Below are 25,803 nucleotides of genomic sequence, written 5' to 3'. Positions count from 1 at the left end.
CTACTGAAGTTATTAGACCCTATCCAAAGCCATCAGCTAATGACTTTCTGCCATTTGAAACAGGAAAGAGGGACCATCTTTATACATACATAACCATTGTGCATATGCAGCCATTAATTCGTAGATACAGCATACATGCCTCTAAAATTAGAATAGCTGCTGCTAATTTTTTTTTGTGTAATTTTCAAGCATTTTTATTACTTTAACAGAAATATATCCTTGCTTTAGTGATGGATAATTCTATTGAGATGTTCTTTCTAAAAGTTACTTTTATTAAATAATACTGGCTTTTCCATAAAAATAAATCAACCTGGAATTGCATGCAAGCCTCTGTTCACAAAGATAGCATGTTAGAGCTTTAGCAGACCCAGTGAAGAGTTAGGCCAGGGTGGCCACAAAATGTTGACAGGCAGTTACAGAAGTGTTCGTGTTTTGAAGTACAGATCTTTTTTTTTTTTCTTTCTGAGGACCATACTGCCTATCCCTTCTAACTGACAGCTTTAGATTCAAGAAGATTTCAGTCAACTAATATAAGGTATCTTTCTTCTTACCATTCTGGCTTAGAACGTTGACAGACTTAGAAAATCATCTGATTTCAAAAACTTGTGAAGCCAGTATCTTTTGGGGACATAGCCCTGTAGATTCAATAACCTAGAGCCTTGCAGAGCTGTGCAGCCACCTGAGAAGGCACCAGTCAAACTGCAGCAGGACCAGAGGCAGCAGTGGGAGGGCTGTGGCTCACCAGGCAGATCTCCAGACTGTTGGCCTCAATAATGTGCCCGGATGCTGTAAAAGCAGAGGCAGATTTGGCCAGCGTGAGGTTGTGGTCTTTGTGGTTTCTGGGATCCAGCCTAGTGTCATAGCACTGTACTGGTTCATGTAGGCTGACCAGCTCACTCCAACCTAGCAGCGGAATCTCTTGGGGAATCTCTTATTCTGGAGCTTTTGTACAACCTATGTCCTTAGTGTCACTAAGTGGAAAAAAAAAAAAAAAAAAAGCCAAGAAACCCATCCTATTCCTGCCAAAATGCCACTGGCATCTTATTTAATTTGTTAATGGAAGCATTTCTGTAAAACCCGTACATAAAGTGTTGCCTGACATCAAATTTAATATTACATAGCATATTTTGTTCTTGTTCTGTCCTTGTCATTTTACGAAAGCCTCAGTGTTTATGATTGTAATGCCACATTGCAGCTGTGGCTGCAATCCTCTGATGGGATTTCTGTTTTAACCCAAATGATCAAGTGACTTCACAGATAGATATTTAATGATTCATAAACAGCATCATCCTATGTTTTAGTGCACTATAGTATGTAAGATGAACCCTCAGTATTCTAACCGCTAGATACCTCTGCCTCTGGGGCTTTCAGACAAAACACTGACAAAATCCTGGAACAGAATAAGCTGGGTTTCTTGCCTTATTTTCAGCAGAACTATTGTAAGGTGAATGTTAGATCCTACTTAGCTTGCTTTGCTGTTGAGAACTGTTTCCTTCTCCCCAGTATATGCTTTCCTTATGACCCTAATGATCTTCCTTTGTGCTGCTCCACAATTTTTCTCACTGTGTGAACTGCCAACAGGAGCAATTGATTGTGATTGAACGAAGTCCCCAGCCAGGCTTGCTATTGCCAGGCACTGCCAGGCCATTGCCAGGCATCTGGTCACTGAATGCAACCCCACGGAAGTGCTGGAACGAAGTTGGTCTTTGTTTTCTAATACACCTCACCTTACAAAGTTCAGCTTTCCAGAGTTTTGCAAGGTATCATGACAAGGGTCAATAACTACCAGCCCCAGAGGTGGCAGTCACACCCAGCTTCTGGCAGAGCTTGCATGTTTTGCTCTCATTTTTGTTCCTGTTGGGCTGGAAACTGTCGGGAGATGAAAGAGATTATGAAGGTGAGATTAATAACAGGGGGCTGAGATGTGTTCCCTGGAAGGGTTAACTAAGCTGCTGGAAATACAGCAATTCTGAGACAAACCCAGAAGATTTTATTGAAGTTTATCAAGAAAAAAGAAAGTGTGGTAATCTTCTTCCAAAGTGCATGGATGTTAGTTTTAAGATAAGTTTTGTCTAGACTTCATGATATGGTTTTCATTTATATATATACCTTCTAGCTTACATACACTACTGTCAGAAAAATTAAGTGGATTACTGAGTGTAAGAAAGCAGAGTAGAAGGTAAGCACTTTTTTATTGATTTTCCGTTTTAAAAAATGCTTGTTTCATCTTCCCTGTCCAAAAGACCCAGTTTGCTAGAATTATTGGCCTTTGCCTTTTGATTCATCAAAACTAGAAAGACAGTGCCAGTCTTCCCTCACAAGTGCAATTAGTGCAAGTTGTGACTTCCCTGTTTTCTCCAAAGGGGTTGTGACACACAGATGGAGATGCTGAAAGCAAAGACTCATTGTCACATTGAACAGGGTATTTTTACAGGGCGAATCTGGCCATCTGAAAAACAGACCAGTATTTAGACTATCATTTATTAGAGATAGACGTAAGGAATTGCAGGAACAATATGCAACTTTTTAAAGCTAAAAATTAATTTCATTGAATTATCAATAAAAATTGTGATTGTAACCTAAAATACTGTCATACTGTCCACATCCTTGTCTTCAATTTAAGAAAGGCAGGGTGGTGATAGGCTTCCCAGTGTTGCAGATTAGTCCTCCAAAGTGCTACAGGATCAAAATAGTAAGTGGAGGAAGGGAGAAATTTGTGGCTGTTGAGGTTTTTAATTCCCCCATCACTACTCTACATTTTGGGTAAAAAACAATGTTGGCAGCTCTCCCAGCACTATGATTAATACATTTTGCCCCTGTCTGCATTTTTCAATGATGTAACCCACCAGACCCCTACCTAGCCTCGGTCCAGTCTTCAATATATGTCTGTTTCTTCTTGTTGCAGCAGAGGCATCTCATCCTTTTTCACATCTCCCATGGCAACTTGGATTCTACATACAGACATAAGAAAGTGGGGAAAACAGTCAGCTGGAGTGGGTATTCCCCTCGGCAGTCTAAAAATGATGTAAAATCTGTAGCGTCTTTTATCCTTATGGCAGCATTGCCTGAAACGGGGCCCAAAATCTAATGTTAAAGCTGGGGAGATTGGCATCAGGGAATTTTCCTTGAATGATAAATGTGGTAGATTCTTTGCAGAATTAATTCTGTATTACAATACAAACTCTTAGTACATTTTTTCCTCTCTTGTATTCTAGATTAAATTGAATTTAAGTGATTCAAATGAATTTTAAAAATTTGGTAGATGAACAACACATTATTTTAATTGGAATAATTTGGGGTAGTTGTCCTAAATGAAATTTAAGGTGGTGAATTTAAGTGTAGCAGCGCTCTCCACTGCTGCATGTTATGTTTTATACATATTAATGTTTTACTTTCTAAAATCAAGATCTTTTTATAGGCCAGTTGCTGCTCTTCCTTAGGTTAGCTGAAAAAGTTTGGTATAAAAACCAGTTATAAGTTGGAGTGAGAAAACAACAGGAAATATCAAAGTTTTCTTTGGAAAACTGGGACTAGTCTGGCCTTTGTAGATGTGCTCGTACATCATATACATGCAAAAATTCCCTGTCTCATTTCAAGGCCTTTCAAGTGGAATGATAATCTGAAGTGCTGCATGTCAGCACCTTTCTCTGCATTGGGTTCTGGCACGTGCATGACCCATGCTCATTCACTCACCTCTGCACCATATGCAATTGCACAGGGAATAGCCATGTTCTCAGTAAGCAGAAATCAAGAGATCTTATACAACCCTGGGGCTGCAAAAGAACAGGCCTATGAAGAAGCACATCTAGCCATAAACATTTGGACTGCCAGTGCAGGTTGTGTTTACACAGGCCACTAAACTGGCTGGCTCTGCTACAGTTCTGTTGTCCCCTTTAAACAAAGTTCTCCAAATGCTTGGTCATGACTTGGATGCTCTCCACAGGTCATAACAGCACTATGAGTACAAACAGTACAGGACCTAAAGAGGTCCTTATCTTTTAGAGCCAGGCTTATATTTGCACTTTAACACTCATGTCCCAGCCTCACTTCTGTGAAGAATCCTGGGCGATGAGATGCAGGATGGCAGGTCACAGTCCTTGAGCTGTTTGGGTTGCTGATAGAAGCATGTCTGGCTGGGGAAGGAGCCTTCAGATGATAATGTGAACCAGTAAGCTTGGTCACATATCCTTTAGGGCACTAAAATGATAGTAACTGTTAATAAATGGTTGCTACTGACGTAACATACCTCATTTCTATGCAGTCCTTTTTCCCCCTGCTCTATCAGAATATTAATGAAAATGTGAAAAAGAGGCCGAGAGCTCCACTGGGCAAAAGGACGTGCTACTGAAATTTATTCCAGTATCTTGATCAGGCTTACAGTTGCTTTACAAAGGTGCAAAATAGCATACAATTCACTTCATTGTGCTAGCATGTGGTGATCTTATGAGTCCCTACCAACTGCTGAAGTGGAAAAGGAGAAAGTATAATCTAAGAAGTAGGCCATTTTCTAGTAGTTTCATTTCCTTTTTTTTTTTTTTTTTTTTTTGGAGGATCCCATTCCATTTTCAGCAATGCAAATTAATCTTGCTTTGAAAACACGATTCCTGCTGTGCACCTTGAAGCATGACCACGTTAAGCTCCTTCTTTTGGTCCTGTTGTAAATGCCCTCAGATATGCAGCTCTGTGCTCTCCATCTGGATCTGCCTGAAGATGCATGCAGTCAGCTAGGATAAAAATGAGATAAATGTATAAGAAAATTGTCTGCTTCTGAGTATATTTCTACTCTACCAAATATTGTTCTTCCATGGACTAACCTTCTGCGCAGTGCATTTGGATCTTCGTACTTTCTGTAATTTTTTTTCTGTATGTGTATGCATATGTATGAGCACTACACGTACCCAGTTCCATACTTTTGGCAGGTATTGTCATAGTTGAGTTGTACATAGATTTTGAATTAGATAATATTTATTTTAAAGCATGTTTCTCTCACTGTTTGTAACTTAGAACAACTTTTCTGTCTCATGTTTCACTGAAGAGAAGCATGCTACATCCCTGCTTGTTTCATCTGTGTGCACTGGTGATTCTGGTCAGTTTGACATTTTGACTTAAAAAAAAAATCATTGTCAGGAAAAGTGTCTGAGTAAAAAATGTAAGGCCTCAGATCTCACAATCCAAGCAGCTTACTCTGTCTTATACATAAACATATGGAAATTGATTTTTCTAAACCAAGTTTCTACATTTTCATGAATCTACCCAATGCACATTTTTACATGCTTTGTTTCCCTTGAAAACTCTATTTTAGTTTTACCTCATGCTGTTTGCATTGAAGTGATTCGGTGTGGAGGGAAGGAACAGTTTAGAAATTTAATTCTGGTTCTGATAACACCTGCAAGTGCAATTACTTGGGATCTGTGCAGTTTTAAGATATGTAAGCTTTACTGTGTTATGGAAGTTATAAAATATCAGGTGATTTAAGTATGAACAGAAATTTCAAATTTGAAAAACTACCTTGAAGTTGTGATAACCTACCACCTTAAAATGAGATAGTTAAATGAGTAAGAAAGGTTCATTCAAATGAGCTTCTGGTAATTCCTGATAAGCTAGGCATCTACACTGGAAGTGTTTGGGAGTTTCTGGGTGTAACCAGGTCACCCTACAATCATCCCTTGTGGAAAACAGAGTTTAAACATCCTCTGGGTTCAGTTGCAGCAGGGCAGAAATTTTATCTCTGTCAGTTTTAGTTATTAAGCAATGAAAGTCAAAATTAGTTGCTGGTAGGTAAGATACTTTGCAACTTAGCATGAAAGACTGTAGTTGCTCCATCAAAGCCTGCATTTGAATCTGAACTTGCTCAAAAATTTTTGCTACCCTGATATAGGGTGGGATTTAATTTTTTTAGTATTACGTCTAATTTCATATCTGTGTAGATGATGGACAGACATGTACCTTTGGGTTCACATTTCATATTGGAAAGTTAATTCAAACAACAGGAATTAGGAAGAGCAGTAGATAAAATGTGTAGTTCATTTAGTAGGTAGGAAATTACATCTTAATAAGCTGGGGCTTCTAGCTCTTGGAATCTAGGAATCTAGACTTGAACATTGTGTTGAAAAAGCCTTCCTCATCATGCATCCTACTCAAGTTGTTATGAGGAGTAGATCTCCAGACGACTTAGGACAGGAACATACAGAATCACAGAATGGCTGAGGTTGAAAGGGATCTCTGAAGGCGATCTGGTCCAACCCCCTTGTTCAAGCAGGCCGACCTGGAGCAGGTTGCACAGGACCATGTCCAGGCAGCTTCTGAAGATCTCTAAGGAGGGACTCCTTAGAGACTCCACAGTCTTTCTGGCAACCCGTGCCAGTGCTCCATCACACACTCAGTAAAGTGCTTCCTGACATTCAGACGGAAACTCTTGTGTTTCGGTTTGTGCCCATTGTCATCTGTCCTGACACTGGGCACCACTGAAAGGAGCTTGTCTCCATTCTCTTTGCATCCCCCCTTCAGGTATTTATATACATTGATAAGATCCCTGTAATCTTTCTCTTCTCCAGACTGAACAATCCAAGTTGTCTTGGTCTTTCTTCACAGGAGAGTTACTCCAGTCCCTTCATCATCTCTCTCCTGTAGCTCCATGTCTCTCTTGTATTGAGGAGCCCAGAACCAGACACAGTACTTCAGTACGACCTCACCAGTGCTGACTGAGGAGAGGAGAGGGATCACCTGCCTGGACCTGCTGGCAACACTTTGCCAAATGCAGCCCAGGATACCACTGGCCTTCCTTGTGGCAAGGGCACAGAGCTCAGTCATGTTCAACTAGGTGTCCACCAGGACCCCCCAGGACCTTTTCTACGAAGCTGCTCTCCAGCTGGGCAATCCCATCTTGTACTGGCATGTGGGGTTGTTCCTCGTCAGGTGCAGGACTTTGCACTTCACCTTGAAGAGCTTTGTGAGGTTCTTGTCAGCCCATTTCTCCAGCCTGTCAGGTTTCCTCTGGATGGCAGCACAGCCCTCTGGTGTATCACAGAATGAATCCAGAGTGCGTCCGGTCTGCTCAAGGAAAGAAAGGGAGACAGCCTGACATTTAAATGGAACACAAGACTGGCCAAATGTAGCACCAAAAGTGAGGTGATACATTTTAAGATAGTCAGGGGTAGTGGTGTGGGGGAGAGTAGAGTGGAACAACACAAGAAAAAAAAAAAAAGGAAATTATAAAAACACTGGAAAGTTCAAACTCTCAAAACCAGAGATAACTGGTAACTGTTTACTTGATTTTCTAGATTTTGACAGGTTGAAGTACCATTATGCTATAAGTCTGTACCAATGGATCAGTGAAACAGGTTTAATCAAATACATTTTTTCTTCTTGCAATGCTTGCAATTTTTCTAAACTTGACACTGAAAAGAACATATTTGCAGTGATTCTGAATTCCAGTGGTTGCTTTTTAAATTGATGACTTTTAACATTAATATACAAACAGCCATTACCTGCATCCCAAATTTTTGGTACAGTATCTTTTGGCAAAGCTGATGTATTGGCAGAGCTGGGGCTGGTCGTAGTGCTGGTGTTGCTGTCTGTGGTGAGGCTGAGATCTTTTATCAGTCTGAAAATCTGTACGAAAACTGACCTCTTTTGGCATGAAGGAAAGGGAAATTTCAGAAGAAGGAATTGAAATGTACTGATATTTGGCTGAGACGTGAATGCTGAGTGACTTCTGCTGTGCCACAGCCAAAGCCCAGCAAGCAGCATTATCTGACATCATGCTGGGACCAGCACCACTGCACTCAGCACACAGCAGCGTTCTAGCATCATTTTTAAAAGGATGCTTTGCAAGCAAGCACTGTAAAGATCCCTGTTAAAGCAAATGGAGAAAATGCAAATGTACAGTCAGTTTGGTATCCTGTCAAAAGCTTTACTGATGGCAGGTTATGGGTAGATGCAGTTCAAGGTACCAAAGGAAGATCTGGTTCAGCTAGCAGGTATATGTCTTTGGGGTGCTATAGTGCAACCTTTCACATGGTTTTGTCACATCAATTATCTGGTCCTTTCTGCACTTACACGGAACTTTCTGATTTTTGCTTTGTTTTGCTGTTAATGGAAATGGAGATTTTATGTAGTTTTCTGATTTCAACACCTGGCTTAATTGTATTATGACCAAATTTGGAAAAATGACCATTTGCCATCTAAGCGTGATATATACAGAGACCACACCACAGATCATGGTACTGGTTTTGAGGCAAGGACTGGGCAAAGATACAACCTACAAAGAGAAAGGGAGTGTAATTATCCTCCTTACTCCCTCCATTCCCTAAAAGTACAGAGTGACCTCTTCATTCCTCTAGCTGTTACAAGAAGAGCAACAGCTTCACAGAGATGTGGTCATAGACCCATATTGTTAGAAATGCAAAGAAGCAATGACCACAATCGGGACACTTCTCTTATTGATGTGCACAGCTAAACATAACCATTGAAAAGTCAAGAAGTACAAGACAAAAGAAAGACGTAACCACCTGCTGAACTTACATCCAAAAATTCCACTTCGGAACTAGTACAAAGTGTAGCCTGTTTCTATGGTTCGTTACCATTCATAATTTTACCCAATGAAAATTGTGTTTGCCCAGTATTTTTTTATGTGTTTGCAAGCTTGCAATTTGTATTTGTTTGTAATTTCAAATATATGAAATAGCCCCATATCTTTTTTCTTGTCTCTAGCCATTCTGTTTTGGAACAGCCAACAAAAAAACAAAAACAGCAATGACAGCAAAACGAATAATTTTGGATGTAAGGTCTGTTTGCTTTGAAAAAGATCGGCATGTTGGTGCATCAAAATATTGCCAGATCAGCTGTGTTTCTCCTTTCCAAGAGAGATGATTCTGAATGAGGAGGGTTGCAAACCAGATGAAAGGGAAGAATTTTGTCCAGGCTACTTCTGCTGCAGGTTCAGTTAGTAACCATGGTGTTCATTTGTGAGCTAAGCCAATGTAAATTGCACTTTTTTTTTTTTTCCCTTGTACCTTGTTTAATCGGGTCTTGTGATCACTGCATACTTGAGATCTAAAATGCCGTTGATAAATCCAGACAAACAAGACAGTGACTCTCAGTGTGTATGGTTCAGATTAGGTAAAGGTGAAGGGGTCACTAAGCAACAGAATTAAGTATGCTTTAATGATTGAGAGCATTGCCACTATGGGTTGTTCCTAAATAATCTAATTGATTTACAAGAATTCAATGTAAACACAATCAATTTCTCAACATAGCATCTTGTCATTTGTAGCTTAGCATGGAATATATGGTATGGGGAAGATGATTTTTATTTAGTAAGCTCATGTTTGTGCAGCAACAAAGGAATAAGAAGGCTTATTCTGAAATATGGAGGCAGGGATGTGGTGGTGGGGCTCTCAGCTTCAAACTGAAGGTCGGGGCAAGCAGCAATCACTGTCTTTGGTTCTGCACTGGGTCCCAGGCTGGGGTATTTCAGATATCCTCCCTCCAGCCTCAAGGCTAAATTATCTTGAGTTGCTGTGAGGTATGCTTTCAGGTTTTGAATGTGCTGAATTACACCAGCCACAGGTACCTTCAGGCTGAAGGGGTGAGTAGACAGGCTGGTAAGTGCTTGGAGGACATTTCTGCAGAGAGGTGACTGCCAGGCTCCTGTCGGGTGTAGCTGTCCTGCCTGCCTGTAGCTGTGCAGGTGAGGACCTGCTGGGCTGCACAGTCCACGACTTTCTCTATTTTCAGTCACAGAAATGACTGAAACAAAACCTGCTTTTAGAAATGTGACTGGCAAGCTGGGTTGCCTCTCTTCTTCAGCATGAGTAAATTTGTTAAAACAGGTTCAGTCAGAGGAAACTAATGGATTCCTTAGTCCCTGACACCCCTTCTTTACAGGTAAACGCTCTTCTGGTTTATATGCCTATTCAGAGACCAAAGGGAATCTTTATGTGAGAGCCTCACAACAAAGTACTGGCAGCAGAGCAATAGAAATAAAGCTGCAGTCTCATGATGATATTCTAATAGCTTTCTTTTTATTTTAAGGTACTTTAAACTAATCCCCAAAGTCAGCCCAATCGCAGTCTCCGATGCAGCATTGTTTTCAGCTATTAGCAGGTGGTTTTTAAAGCCCTCTTTAGATGATATGCAGGGCCCACATAGTGAAGTCAATTGTTAGACAGGATATAATTTAGACTTCAGCTCTTCCTCTCAGTTTGAAATAAAATGATTACATTTCAGGAGAGCCTAAGGGAAGATTAAAAGTTTTATATCAAAAGTTGAATATTTTCTTTTGTTGTACACTCTTCTTTTAAAGGAAGTGGTATTCATTTAAAATAATGCATGTTCTGATGTATTTGAAAAGGCACTACTGTGAATTAGAAAGGAATTCATAAAGTATGCATGTATGGGAGAGGAAGATTGCAATCTTTGTTTGAGTGTTTAGTCAAAGGTTTTTACTCGACCCGTTCTGCTTTGTTCACAGAGTGAGATCGCTATCTGCAAAGATGCACTGTAAATAACAGATGGCCCACAGCGTTTAGAGGGCAGCAGTTAATGTGACAAAATCTTTTGGGGCTCCTCTCCACAGACAGGTTATAAAGTGGTATTATAGCTTCTCTTCCAGACTGGAAGAAAAGTCCTTGCCTGTCTTTAAATCTGTTAAAATGGTTCCAGGCAATAGTTCCACATAATTACGGTTCTGGTAACTCCTGTTATGACTCTCATTTCTTGTATCCCAAAGTTATCCAAGGGCAGAGGGCACTTGTAGAATACCAAGCTGTAAAGCTGATGTGAGCGTTCAAAACAGATGGAACAGCACAGATACGAACAGAGTAGGAAGTAAAGAGTGAGACACGAACACCAGGATAAAGTTTTTGTCCAATGCGATCAGCTAGGTTTTACCATTTACATCAGTGGGAATTTTTTTACCAAAGGTGCCCTGGGAAAAGGGGCAAGTGGCACTGCTGCCACTTCCCTTATACAGAAAGGCACTTCTTATAAAGAAGGCACTACCTGTTAAAAAATTCCTGCAAGCAAATGTATTTGCGGTGAAGTCTCATATAAGAGTTCCCCATCTCAGCCAAGTGAGCATAGATCTTCCCAAAGCCATCAGAAGAGCCTAAATATAACACTGCTATTTTTAAGTAGCGTTCTTTCATGCTTGTTAAAATCAACAGTGTGAAAACTGTTATCGTTACTAAGGAGTGTGGCCACTGAGCTGGCAAGTTGAAGTTTTCTTGTGATTTTATCACAGGAAAGAGGTGAATTTATTTCTGTTTATTCGTCTGTAATCTATACATATATTTCTTTTATCTGCTAACAGCAATGCATACTACTATCTTAAGGCAGCATTGACACAGTTTTATGTTAATTTACCTCATGTCAGTGGTGCTTGTTTTCATTCGTGGACACCTGACCATGGGAACCAAGGTTAATACCACCCAATTAACCTCCATACTGCTAATTAAAAAGACAGACAATTATAAATATTGAGGTCAACTACATATCTAAGAAGGATGGGGGCTCATGGGAGAGAATGTTAAAGGTCTGTGTTCAGTTGACATCATCTCTTCCAAAGGTGATGAATTGTTAATGTGCTGTTGTTCCAGATTTCTAGAAGAACTGAAACGATGTGGAATTTAAGACGACAGTTAATGGCCACTGAGGAAGACAGTTCATCATATCCTCCTGTGAATGTGACCATTGGAAATAATACTTGCATCCTTTTTTATGCTGGTAATTTCAGCCTCAAAGCCAACAGTTCAGTTTTTATAGATTTGACAAATGCAACATTTGTAATCCAGAATGTGGACATTTCTTCCTCTGTGTGCTCCGACGTCAACACAACGTGAGTAGAACAAGAAATTTCACTTTTCACATATATGTGGTTCTGAAAGCTAATCAAATGAAACAATGAGAAGTTAATAAAGGATAAATCTTTCTTCTTCCAAAGCACCCAAAGTTTGCATTTTGCATTTAATATTCTTGGATGAAGATTGAGTCAAGATCACAGAGAGTGTTCAGATGCACCCTCTATTTTTCTATATTTTTTTCCTTGTACATTACTTAGTTCCTTGTTTGTTTATATTTGGTCCAACCAGGTTTCTCTGTGCATGATCTTACAGTCACAGAGATCTCTGCTGTCATTAATGAGATGATCGTTTCATTGTAAAATTCCCTTGAAGTGGAATATTGCCAGTTGGTAGGCGGTACTTCAGTTGGAAGTACATTAATGAAACATGATCTCTGTTTTCCTTTATTTTGAAGCACCTGTTCTTGGGTAAAAAAAAAAAAAAAAAAAGACTATAGAAATATTTTGTCATATTTTTCTGTGTACTTTTTGTGCTGTGAACCTTTGCTACATGACTTCTGTAATTGCCTATTGATTCAGAATATTCCCTCTGATTGAAATGTCACAATGATCTAATTAAAGCTGACTACTCTAACATTAAAAATCTTTTTCTTACTCTCAGACTGTCATTAAAATACACAAAGCCTGTGAATGGGATCAACAGCCTAGAGATAAGGTAACTTATGATTTACTCTTAAATAAATCTTTGCGATGTATAAAGCCCATTTGTAAACCAGGACAAAGAAAAAAGAGGAGGAGTTAAGTGAAAATGTTTTTTAAATCATTATTTTGTTTCTTTGTGGAGGAGTTATCATAGAGTAGAACAATTATAGTCTTTATATAGAGAAGAATAATAGTCTTTATATAGAGAATACATTAGCATGCTCAGGTAAAGTTCTGAAAAAGTAGTGCAGGCAAACAAGCATACTGTAACATAGTGGCATATAAAGCATCTTGTTTTGCTCATAGGATCAGAACATAACCCGGTCTCAGGGAAACTGAACTGTAATTTGTAAATAATTCTAGTAGCTGAAGTCTAACAGCATTGCCAGGGTTGTGTTTAGTGTTGATGAGGATTACAAGTGTACTCTGTTGGAGTTTGCATGTGGCTAATGAGGGTTGCAAAAACTGATAATTTTCTGCTCTGTGGATGGTGATAAGACCAGGATTCTTCTACCATAAGAACAGGGAAGAGAAAATACGGAAAAGGAAGACCTGGCATGAAAACTCAAAGGGAAAACTTGTTGCTGTTGCTCTCACTAATATACTTTAGAGATGAGGATAAAAATCAACTGCTGTTCCTGCTGCTGAGGAAAGAACTGAGGTTTGTGGACCAGTAGTTGTATGGCAGTCCTCACAGCAGTAGCAGATGCTTTCTTAAGCTCTGGCAAAGATAACATGGCCTTTTCATTTCAGTACCTCAGTTAATTGCTTAGTTACAGGGGAAGGATTTGGACCAGGTAGCTTGCATTGAACTGAATTTGCATGTAACAAGGACCTGTCTTGACGAGAGCCAGTTATGTGTCTGGAGTTGTGTTTAGAGTGAACAGAGACACTTGTAGTTATGATCAGAGGCGGTGATAGGTGGCAAAACAATGAATATGCTTTGCTATTTAAAACCTTACCACTATCCTGCCCCTCCAAAAAGCATCTGGAGCTTCATGTGTGTAGAGACAAAAATGCCTAAAGCGAAAATTTTTTATATGTGAAAAGTGCTTAGCAATATAAACTGGGGTAGCGGAAGAAAGGGCTGTGGGGTTTTTGGCTTTCAGGGTAGCCATTGCTCAGGTATTTGCTGATCACTGGTCTACTTCCGGGAGGAAGTGAATGCTTTTGCATCACCTTTTTTCCTCTTTCCTTCACTTACTAAACTGTCTTCAACTCAAACCACAAGTTTCTTTGCTCTTCTCTTCCTATTCTCTCCCTTGCCCCATTGGGAGCAGGGAGTGAGCAAGTGGGTATGTGGGTGCTTGGCTGCTGGCCAACATCAACCCATGACACCTCAGAAGACTTTGTAAAGAAAACTTTCTGCTAAAGACACGCCTTGTCATTTGCGTTATTTGGTCTTATCTCTTGCTTTAAGAGACAATGAGGTCATTTTAGCTACTATTTGCTACCATAATGTGATATTGCATGGGGTATGTAATACATACTCAACAGAACCAGAGAAATCCATTGATCTTTCATGATAAAGGAGCACATTATTTACTTTGCTTATCCCACTGTGTCTGTTCTCAAGGACTTCTAAAACCCACAGATACATTACAACCTCTGGTTGCTCACCTTCTGGTTCACTTCAATTACATTTCTTGTTCAAGATGACTTTTTAGTAAGAGCACATTCTGCCTCTGTGAAAAGGACACAAGCAGGGCAAAGAGGTGGGAAGGAACGCAGGATAGAGCCATGACTGTGTTTTTTTCCCTGTAAAGGCCATCTACTTAGGTGTAGGGGAACATTCCCTGAAGAAATAAAGTGACGCCAGACAAGAGCACGTTCAAATAGCTCTATTTGTTCCTCAGTAAAATAAACTCTAACCTCAGCAGCATGAGCTAGATACACTACTTGCCCTTAAACACTACAAGTCTTCCACATTATGCTGAGCAGCTAGGCATATCCATCTCCTACAAGCAACTGCAATAGCTGCCTTGTTATGCAAACAGCTGCCTCTCCCTCTCCCTCCCTCCAGCAAGAGCAGTGGTCAACCTCTTGCACTTGCCAAAGAGGGGTGAGCTGCTGGGGAGCCATACCAGAGGGCTTCTGGCTGTGCGAGTTTTAGAAAAGTGCACTAATGCTGCAGCAGGGGTAGGAGCAGCAGGCTTTTGCTGGAAGAAAAAAAGCATCTCAGCTTTCTCAGCAGCCGATGACCTCCAGCTGTTCATTCTTCTGTTTGTCATCTTCTCTGGGGAACGGTGCCAAAGTGGATAGAAGTGCACAGTGTTACCTGGACAGGACTTCCTTACTCTTTTCCCCACTTAAACTTCCAAGTACTTGTTGTTGTGTAGCATATATAGAATGGAATAGATTCAAGAACTGTGTTGTAAAGTCTTTTGCCTAACAGTTGTGCTTCTTTTTACAATCTTTGGGACAGCAGTAATTCCAGAAAACTTCCTTTTCAGAAACTTATCTCCTTGTAATGAATAGCTGCATGAAATGGTAACAGCTGATGGCATTTAGAGTTCGTATGGTTATCTGGCACAAAGGGAGTCTGGCACATGACCAAGAATAGTTTGTGCCACAATACTCACAAGTACGTAATGGCTATGTGTAAATTTGCTTCCTGTATTGCCTCTAATAGTCAATATGAGCCCATCATTTCCTGTAAAAGGCAAGAACTTTCAGTTCTACAAATAAAGTCTTCATTACCTCTCCTCCCCTTGTCATGCATTTGCTATGTCAAGTTCATTCTATCTATTCACCTAAGAAAATATTTATTAACTTAAATTAAAAAGTATTGATTTTTGTTACTTGAATGTCTTTTTTGTAATGTAACACATTAACAGTTTTATCAATTATCAGTTAAGTGTGTCCTTGTTGGAGACAATTACTATCAGTTGTTTGGAAAAATTCCAAGGACAAAAGCCTGGATAGGTACACTAACCTTGTGCAACTAGTTCCCTAATTAAAATCTTAATTCTCATAAATTAAAAAAAAGTTTAAGCTTTAGTTTTTGTGCAATGCGAAGAGACAGTGTTCTCGCAGATGCCACTTTAGATTGTACTTATATACATAGCCTTATAAAACTTGTTTGTTCATATGGTAAGTTTCCAAGGAATTTCCTCGTCTTCTTATCTTCTTAGCAAAGGTACAGAACACACCCAATATCTGTGATTGGTACAAACATTTAAGTAAGCTTCTGTGTATTTATAACTGTCCTTCTCTTTACATTGAAAAAGTGCAGCTAGTGCCTATAGCTGCAAATTCTGTTCAGTTTGTGCTATATATCAGGAAAAGATTCCCTTCTTCTAGCAATTAGTATCTATGAGTATATAGGTTTTAATTTTGTAACTTTATCATTTGAACAATAGAAAATCATTCCATAAATATGTGTGAACGTGTACTAAATGCAATTCAAAGGATATATATTTTTTTTTCATTGATGTTTGCAGCTGAGTGTAGTGTGGAAAGAGCTGTTTAAGTTCAGGACATAAAGGAATGCCATAAGACAAAACATCCTTTTCTCACCTGAACGACACTTTGAGTTCTAGGATTTCTTCTGAGGATTTTGAAACTCTGCAGGATTATGGAGTTATATGAATCAAAAGCCACAGATTATTTTTTTTTAAGGAAAAAAAAAAAGTTCAATTAATGTAGTGATTTTGGTCTTTATTTCTAAGGCACGTTGTGTTTAGTTTACACTCTTACATTGTGTGGATGATATGCTACTGGAAGTAAGTGATTTAAACAAGCAATAGAGAATGTTTTCTTCTCCATCTATACATCATACGGAACATATAATATTCTGTATTGTTCCACATTTCTAGACTAATTATTTTTCAAACCTATCATACTTGAATCCAAACGTTACCCAATATGTTAAGACCCACAGATAGCAATACCCATTGTGGATAGACATACTAGAATATTTAATTTTGTAGCAAGGGTCACTTATTCCTAAAAAGATTCTTCTTCTAAATGCTTTGTGGATATCAATAAGCAGAAAAAATCTTCAGCAAACAATAGATGAATGAGTACATAAACCAAATAGGGCTAAAGTATTAGGCAACATACAATAAAGATAAAAGTTTATCATTTCCTTAAGAGATACCATGATTACCTAAAAGCAACAGGATAAAAATAGTAAAGATGAAGACATAGTCCTGATGTGTATAAACAAAGATGTACTTCTGGATGTTCTCAATTATTTCTAACTCAAAACATTCGGGCGATGTTCATACTGCAGTGGTAGTAACTTACATACAAATTCCATAATTATAAATTACTGTTAACTGACTGTTGTAAAATAAGAAAATATTCATTTGTGGCTAACCTGCTACAAATTAGGAAACTAGAGCTAACAACCCCTCCTCCTCATCTAGTGAAAGAAAAATCTGTCCTCCACTGTAAATTCAGACATTTGCAAAGGCAGATTGCTATTTAGGCATCTGAGACATGGAAGAATTGCAATGATAAATCAAAATGGTTATCAGGCCTGTACCTATCATAAAAGCAATCTAAAAAAAAAAATAAAATCCCATAAATTGTTTATTGAGAGCCACTGCAGGCCTGTTGACAGTCTCTCAAGTTCAGCTCCACTGATTATAAACTGTTGGTAACTGATGAAATACTGCATTGGTAGAGGCCCTTGAAGAATGAAATCACATTTGCTTGCTCCTTGCCTGCCACAGCTTGTGAGATGAAACTCCAAGAAGGAATAGAAACATTCACAAAGGCTCTTCACTTATGAACAATCTTAATGACATGGGAGGCCAAGATACCAACTGTGATGTATGCAGCTACTGATTGTGGACCTTTATTTGCAACCAGTGCTTTATCAAATGAAGGTTATTTTTTTTTCTGTCATTTGAACTCTTTTTTTTTTCCTCTGTTGTCTTTCTAGGTTTATAATGACCAACAAGTTCTATGAAGGCTCAGCTAGATATTGGTCCACTTTGGATTCAGTTGAGATTGAACAAGATGAAGGAAAAATTGCTACGTTTAATGTTTCTGTCATCTCTGCTCCTGCAGAGTATTCATTTCATTGTCAGCTGGTGGGAACAAGCGCTCTCTATCCTGCAAGGCTGATTCCATCCAACAGTGAAGCAAGTAACTGGGATGTTTTCATTTCCAGTTTCCAAGTGAGTACGCATTGCCATTTCAGAGATAATTCTAGGAACTATTACTTGCTATTGTAGGTGCTGAACGACACACATTCATAATGCCCTTACTTTCAATTCAGCCTGAGGAAAAAAAGTAAAAAGAAAAGCTGTTCCCCATAGGTGAGCTATTTAATAAAGGGGTAAAAGAGATGGCAGTTGCTGAACAATAAGAACATGGAAGCACAGCTGTGAAAAACAAAAAAATTCTGAAGTTGTCTGCAGAGAAGAAAAGCCAATAAAACCAAATGTGCTTAATCAGGTAAAGAATGACTAAATCTCCATGCCTGTTTAATGAATTGGGCTGCTATTGGAAACATGGGCCTCTTAAGTGGGTGGCTTTATGCTGCTTACTTTGTTTTTATTTGATTTCTTTGCTCTTTATTTACCTAGGAAAGTACAGCTTAGTGTGGTTACAGCTTTCAATGACATAGACTGTCTAAACTCCTACAGACAGAAACAAAGCCCAGTACAATTAGATTTAATGGAAGGTTTGCCGTGAGCTTCAATCAGAAGCAATATTAGGTCCTGTATGGCCCAGAAGGAAAGCAGTTTGCTTCTTTTTCTTCTTTTTTTTTTTTTATTTTTTCTCCTTTTTTTTATGAGATATAGATTTTCTGTATATTTAGTGCAGTAGTGCAGTCTACATATGTGAGGTGTAGATGATTGCGTCTATTATTTTGGGCACAGATCTTCACTTAGGACAAGTACATCAACACTTATATTTTGAAACAATATTACATTAAGGGATATCTTTGATTAAAGAGCATGAAAATGATAGGAATAATTCCAAAGTGGACTTTTATTTGTTAGAGATGCACTAATCTCGTGATAACTGGATACAAATGCTAATACGGTCATAGTTATGATTTTGGTAGCACACAGTCTCAATGATCTGAATTAGTATTTGACATTTCAGCTTAAACATTGGCAATCCTGAAGGAACAGCATTGGTGGTGAGATTTAATTTCTTCCTACTACCCATAGCTACTTCCACTGCAGATTCAGATTCTAAAAGATGGAATGCAAAAATGAAGAATTGAAATAACAGCAAATTTAATATCTTTGGTCATTATTCAGTCACATAAAAATGCTAAACTTAAGTATCTCTGGCAGCTTTCCTTCCAAATCATTAGTTTTTATCTTCCCCTTTGCAGAAATCCACAGATCCTAAGTCCCACAGTTTTTGAGAAGCAATATAGCTTCTCAAATGTTGTTAATTACCAATGTTGTTAAGTTTCCTTCTGATTGTATTGTTTATGGAAAGGCTTGAAAATACCTGAGTCTGTGCAACTGGATTTTGCTTAGTCAAATCTTTGAAGCTAAGCTATGAAAATACATAGTCTAAGAAAATACAAAAGGTCCACTTACAACAACCTACCTTTTCCTAGAATTTCTGTGTACCTTGATACTGTTGTCATCTCAAAGCTTAGGGAGAAGTCTTGTTCTATCTTTAGCAGCCATCCTTCCACTAGTATCTTGATTAAAAGTAGAAGTAGTAGGTTGCCCACCTTCCTTACTGATTTGGACCATTAGCTCCTTCCACTGTTCAGACAACAGAACTTTCCTTTGGGGTAAGGCCTTTTTCTCTAGTAACTCCTAAGTAAAAAAAACAGTCTGCAAAGGCCTGTTCAGATCATTTTCATTGCATGTGACTCAGTAAAACCAGAAAGTCTCCATTTTGGGCCACTTTCTAAGTAAATTCCCTCTGAATTAGATCATACCTTTCCAACTGTCTTCCACTTACATGTAATAAAGTCTAAACGATCTCAATATCGGTCTTTGACCAATAATGAGGTTAGGTAATTCCCAAGCTATGTTGTAAGTTGAAAAAAGCACATGGGATGTGCTTAGTGATTCCAGCCAGCACAAGATCTGTTGCTGACACTGAGAAACATGATTTTAATTTCAGTGTTATGCAATGAATCAGAGACCAAGATCCAGTGCCAATCTAGTTCGTACAATTGCACTTTACGACCTTGGGTCATCAAAGCAGTATCACTGTATTAGAAGGTCATGGCACCCACACAGTGAAGCCTTGCATAGCCTGTTCCAGGTCGGTGTTGAAATGAGCAGCCATTTGCTTTAGTTCTGGAGCTAGCTTGGTCACGACCATGTAAGAACCTCTGTAGGATGGTATCTAGACAAAGCCATTACACAATGTCACTGCTCATAGGTGTAAAGGGTACCAATGCATTATTTTTTTGTAACAAGAATGGTTGTTCTACCATGATCGTTTTGAGGATCTCAAGAGTTTCTGTGAAATTAAACAGGAGTCTGCCATCAAGCACAGTTTTTCTTTAATATGCATCATACTGATTTAGAAGCCACTTTGCTTTTAACAAAAACTAGCAAAACTTTAAAATTAATAAGGATTAGGATAATTAGGATTCTTTGTGGCTGAAGTATTTCTACCTTAAAAAATTAGATGTGCATTGTACTTTTAAGAGCAATGAAAACAACAGATTTACTTGAAGGCTTTGTCAAAGGTCAAATAATGAAACAATTCAAACAAAACAATTTAAAAAATAAACAATAAATGTAGACGAGTACAGTCTTGACAAATGATGCTGGTTCAAACAGTGAAATGAAAACTTCTGCAGGACAGAGGCTTGTATCCTGCATTTTGCATTCACAAAAATTAGAGAAGTACATTAAAGTATTTTTAACTTTTTCGTAAGTAGTAGTCACATTTTTACCTCCCAGCTGGGATGTAACACCCCCACAGAAATGATTAAGCTTCAGAAAAACAATAAAAGAATCCTGCATATACTTCGTCTCCTTCCTAAAAGTAGGCATCGCATTTTAAGAATGTACAGTTAAAGCTTTCACCCTCAGAGGTTCAATAAGCATAATCCTTCTTCAAAAAGAAACAAACAAACAAAACAATCACCAATAAGTTCAACATAATAAAATTGGGCATTTCTGTTTCTAAATCAGAAGTGATAAAGCTTTGCTGAAGCAAATACAGCTATTAAGTGCTTTGGAAATTTCCCCTAAGTGTGGTAACTTACTTATCTTAAATTACATAAATCATCACCTGTTTTCTGTTTTTATTGTAAATATGTCTTTCAGACTATATTTCATGACAAAGCAGTGGCTTAACAAGAAAAGGCTTTGGTAATCACCTGTATTCTCGAAAACCATGCAGTTATCCTGCCCAACAGCTTACTTTCAGTAATCCTGCTTTAATCAGAACTCTGGCTGCCTGTAGTGAAAGCATTCAAGATTTGCAAGTTAGCTACCACGATCTGACTTGGAAAGATTCTTCGAGAGGCCCAGAAAATCTTTTAGTGCTAAAATTATCTTCGCCTCCACAGTGCCTAAATGGGCCTCGCTTCTGCATATGATAATAGCTTTATTAATCAGCATTCTGTAAGGTATAGTCGTTGCTTTTACCACACATAATGTACACCTTAACTTCAGCTGCCTGAGCCACAAATGACCTCAAACTCAGTCAGCTCACTGATGTAGCATTGTATGCAATCCACAGACTAATTTCTTTAGTATCTGCAGCAACACTTTACCTAGGAACTGCAAACTTAGTTATTACCACAAAGCTTTCACATTAGTTTATCTGAAAGCATAGAGTAATCATGGAACTGGAACATAGAAAAATAAAAATCCAATATCTTCTTTTCCTTAATTTTCTTCCACCAGTAAGTTTCCCTTACTTTCGAAGGAATCGGTGCTTATGTCATTATGTCCATGTGTGTAGAGGGAGGATTGTCTTCGCTTTCTTCATAGTTTCCTAATCCTTTGACTGGTTTTAGCAAAAAATTTAGAATGGTATCAGTCTCAAAGGCATTCAGTTTGGTGATTATTTTTGCAAAATTGATGGCTAGGCAGAGAATAGATCCTCGAATCGGTTGATTTTTCCAAGGAAAATTATACGGCATGAGATCAACCAGTAGCAGACTTTGAGAAATCAATCAGAGAAGAAATACAAGATTCCCTAACCACAAGGAAAACTTAGGTTTCATATGTGAATATACAACATAGAATCCACACCTCAGTGAAGGAAGCTGCCTCTCCTCTTTTGCATCTCTGATGTCTAAGAAGGTGGGGAAAAAAACCTTCCCAACTTCTTGAATTTTTACTAAAACTCAGCTTAAAAAGTCATCTATCATTAGACGCATTTTAAAGTAGGCTTCAGAAGTTCTGCTTGTCAAGGAGCTATTACCTAAAAACAACGGGGTATTTCAACACATCTCCCTTCATTTGGGGAGCTTTAGTTCACATGCCTTTGAGTACATTGAGAGTCCTGATTCTGCAGTGGTCATCAAGCTATAGTGATCACACATCTTGTTTGGAAATCTACTTCTAACAGTAACACACATTTCTGAAGTGGGAACACAACCTCCCTCTTGCCAAATATAAAACTTCCACATCTTAAATTTTCTGGGTGGAAAGGGGACCTGAAAAATTGTTAGCAAAGGATTTAGTTCTCACTCTTTTTAAATGGGCTGTGAGTGTGTTTTTTGTAATGCCCACATACATCCTGAAATCCGCTGGGTCTGTGCTCTATATTTAATTGCACTCATCTACCTTTCTTCATTCTCAGCTTCAAGGATTCAATGTGGAAAACGGCCAGTTTTCTTACGCCAGTGACTGTACGGGTTTCTTCTCTCCTGGAATCTGGATGGGCTTGGTGACATCTGCAATTTTACTGTGGATCCTGGCCTATGGAGTCCACATGATCATGCAGCTCACAGCAAACAGCAGATTTGATGATCCCAAAGGTCCTGCTCTGTCAGTTCCACAGACAGAATAGCCATGGATTGATTTAGTTATATGCTGCTTCAGATTCTCCTGGGTTGATATTTATGACTTTTATTACCCTTCTACTTTACAGTATGTGTAACCTAAAAAGATATCATAGCAGAATGGGATAATCAAACTACATATTAAAATTTCCCGTATGTTTGGCAATAGAAATAATTCTGCTTGTTATTACCATGATTTTTTATTAACTGTGTTAAGGTCTGAGGTGAGGTTGTCAAGGTTATTACTCTCTCTGGCTATTACAAAGACCAGTACAAACTGCCTTCATATTATATATTTTTGGTGAAGAAAGATTATCGCAACAGAGAAAAATGGGAAGGATTTATAAATAACTTATTCAATAAGAAATTAAACTTATTATCATACTAAGTATGATTAAATGTGCAGTGCAGACAATATGTTAACGAAGATAAGGTAATTTTCTTAGCATTCTTTTTTCTGGGTATATTTGAAGTAGTTTTGAAGTTTGTACAGAAAAGGAGAAAAAAACCTATAGTCACTAGAAGCACTGTGCGAAGGTACTGTTTAAGTCTGAGCATGTTTATGGTCATCTCACTGATTCCAGAAGTCTGAAAACACTCGGTTTGATGAATTCCTTTGCAAATAATAAAGGTACTACAGCCTCTCACTGGGAAATCTGACTGTGGAGTGAATTGCTAAATGTTATAAGAAACTAAGTGGTAAAATGATGAAAAAAAGGTGAAATATATTTTTATTCTTTTGTTTGTAATGCTTTGTTAAGATTGTACATGTTCTATTAGTAGTTAAAGAACAAAAAGATAACATTTTGACAAGGTTACATCTGTCACATGAGAAAAAAAAAATTTTTGATCCTAATCCATGTCATAGGACAATGATAAAGAGGAAAGAAGGTTAGAATCAATTATTTAACTAAACCAGTAATAGTTTCTACCCATTGTTCCTGGATGCCATGTTTTTGGTATGAAGTCAAAGAGGTAAATGAAATACAATGTGAAGATATTCTGTCTGTATCATTCAACCCTGACTTGGAAAACAGAAATGATGCTGGCATGTAACTACAGGAGGGACTCCACTGGTACAGTATTTTTCCCAGATGTTTTTCAAAACCTTGAGGAATGCTGGCATTTGATCTACACAAAAATGCAGTGCTAGAAAGGCACTTTTTCTCTGTAAAAATCAATTGCCAGAAGAGACAACTGGATGTACTTTATTAGTTTCCTTTTAAAGCAAGTCAGACAAATGAGGCTTCATTGAAAATTTATGTAATAGTTGTGTAACTGATAGCCACAAGAGAAGAAGGACATTATGAGGGGCTTGGTTTAAGACAGCTTTTGTATGACTTTTATATAGATTCAACAAAATTTGGAATAGATTTTGTTCAACGGTGATGATATATGAGAACTGAAGAACAGCTTTAGAAGGCCACCTAGCTCAGGATCCTGTCCCCAGCAGTGGTATGAGTACTGTGAGTATTAGTACTTCCTGCACATGTTCTCCTGGTCTCAACCATTTAAGCTCCGGGACTTCTTCAGCAAGAGCTGGGGTCTGTATTTAATAATTCTAGGTATATTTATATCCCATGTCTTTGTCCATCCTCCCCTTGAGCCTATGAACAGTCCTAGAGCTCACAGTATGCTGACTGTAGTGTGGCACTGAGGATACATGTACCCTCCCTTGCTCGCCTAGGCTAGACTTGGAGCAGGGGAGGAGGAAAGAGTTTCACATAGGCTGTGCCATAGAGAAAATGTAGGCCTCTTTCAGAAGAGATCAAGTAGGAAGAGGAGATGTTCAGCCTGGAGAAAAAAGAAGGCTCCAGAGAGATCTCATTACAATCTTTCAATACTTAAAGGAGTCTTAAAAAATTATGGAGAGGGACTCTTTACTTGGGTAGATAATGATAGGACAAGGGGGAATGGTCTTAAACTAAAAGAGCGTAGATTTAGATTAGACATTAGGAAGAAATTCTTCACCCAGAGGGTGGTGAGGCACTGGCACAGGCTGCCCAGAGAAGCTGTGGATGCCCCATCCCTGGAGGTGCTCAAGGCCAGGCTGGATGGTTCCTTGGCCAACCTGATCTAGTAGATGTCCCTTCCTATTGCAGAGGGCTTGGAACTAGATGATCTGTAAGGTCCCTTCCAACTCCAGAGCTGGGACAAGCCATGTGTTGTAGCCCTTGATGTGCAGGGCTACTATTGTGAGGTCTGAGCTGGAAAAGTGCAGGAAAAGCAGGTGATTATCAGCAACCCTCACTGTCCTGGAGGCCAGATGGCCTGGAGGGGACAATAAGGGTCCTTCTTAGCAGAGGATGAGCTGCTCTGTACGGTTCTCACAGCGGCCACCCCTGCAGCATCCCACTGCCAGCCCTTGGAGGAGGACACCCAACACCACGCCAGGGGGCTGTGTGCACCACCAGAGCCCCCATGCCATCTTGAATCCCTGCGGCTGTACATTGCGCTGCCCTGCAGCCAGAGGCAAACACAAGACTACTGATTCCAGACGGGGCTGGGCCTCAAGAAATCCTAAAAGGATTTTGCACCTGCCTGCATCTGTTTACCTTGTTAATAAAGTTAGAAATGTGTCAGGGGCTCCCGGTTCTGTGTACTTCTGTTTTCACAATCCAGCTTAATCATAGGTGCACTTGTTAAAACATGCCTGCCCAGGGAACAGTTCCAGCAAGAACATTAGCTCTGCCTGGAAGGTGTGAGCCTTTAGGACTTCCCCTAGAGCTCACTGAAGTTATCAGAAGTATTTCCACTGACTTCAATGAGTGCCAGCTCATTTTTCTAAAAAGTACAAAATAATAAAGATAGAGGGGATGATGGGAAAGAGCACAGCTAAAACAACAACAACAACAACAAAAGTCTTTTTTTTTCCTATCTAATGTATAAATAAATGAAACTTTATTGATAGTTTCTGTTTTTGTTTTTTTTTTCTCAAAGAAGAAAACAAAACAACCCTACAGCACAACTTGAAAATCAATATAACCTTAGAAAATTCAAGAAGGTTAAGACCAGAGAAAAACCAAACCCCAAAGGCCTGAAGCCATAAGTTACTTAAGGCATTTCATCTCAGAACTCAGCAGTGATCACTTGGAGGGGAGAGCAGAGATGGAGCTACAACCTGAGTCTTCTGATTCCTGTTCCTATTATATAAGGAATAGGTTCCTTATATTCCTTTAAGGTATAGGTTCATTTTGTGTCCTGATGTACTGGTTTATCTGCTTACAAAATGACCTTTCACAAACCATGTGGAAACCCATAAATGACTTATAATGAAACAGAATATAGTAGAAATAGTCCCAAAGTAGTATTTTTATGTAGGCAGTAAAGGAGGATAAGTCATTCCATCTGTCAAGGGAAGACTCAATGAAGTAATTGGTTC

At 38.8% G+C, this 25,803-nt stretch overlaps 1 protein-coding gene across 1 annotated transcript in view; it reads left to right on the top strand.

Annotated features, from left to right (window-relative positions):
* Positions 1-25,288, top strand: part of ATP6AP1 (ATPase H+ transporting accessory protein 1) — a 57,315-nt gene extending 32,027 nt beyond the window's left edge. Inside the window, exons 7-10 of the mRNA XM_084300756.1 lie at positions 11,601-11,839; positions 12,465-12,518; positions 17,400-17,637; positions 22,220-25,288. Of these exons, the coding sequence (XP_084156882.1) occupies positions 11,601-11,839; positions 12,465-12,518; positions 17,400-17,637; positions 22,220-22,429 (741 nt within the window). The 3' untranslated portion in view covers positions 22,430-25,288. The remainder of the gene's footprint in view (positions 1-11,600; positions 11,840-12,464; positions 12,519-17,399; positions 17,638-22,219) is intronic.
* Positions 25,289-25,803: the final 515 nt, after the last annotated feature.

This window comes from Netta rufina (assembly GCF_964035555.1).
Source record: "Netta rufina genome assembly, chromosome: 1".
NCBI classification, from domain to species: domain Eukaryota; kingdom Metazoa; phylum Chordata; class Aves; order Anseriformes; family Anatidae; genus Netta; species Netta rufina.
This window is presented reverse-complemented; position numbering and strand designations above follow the sequence as displayed.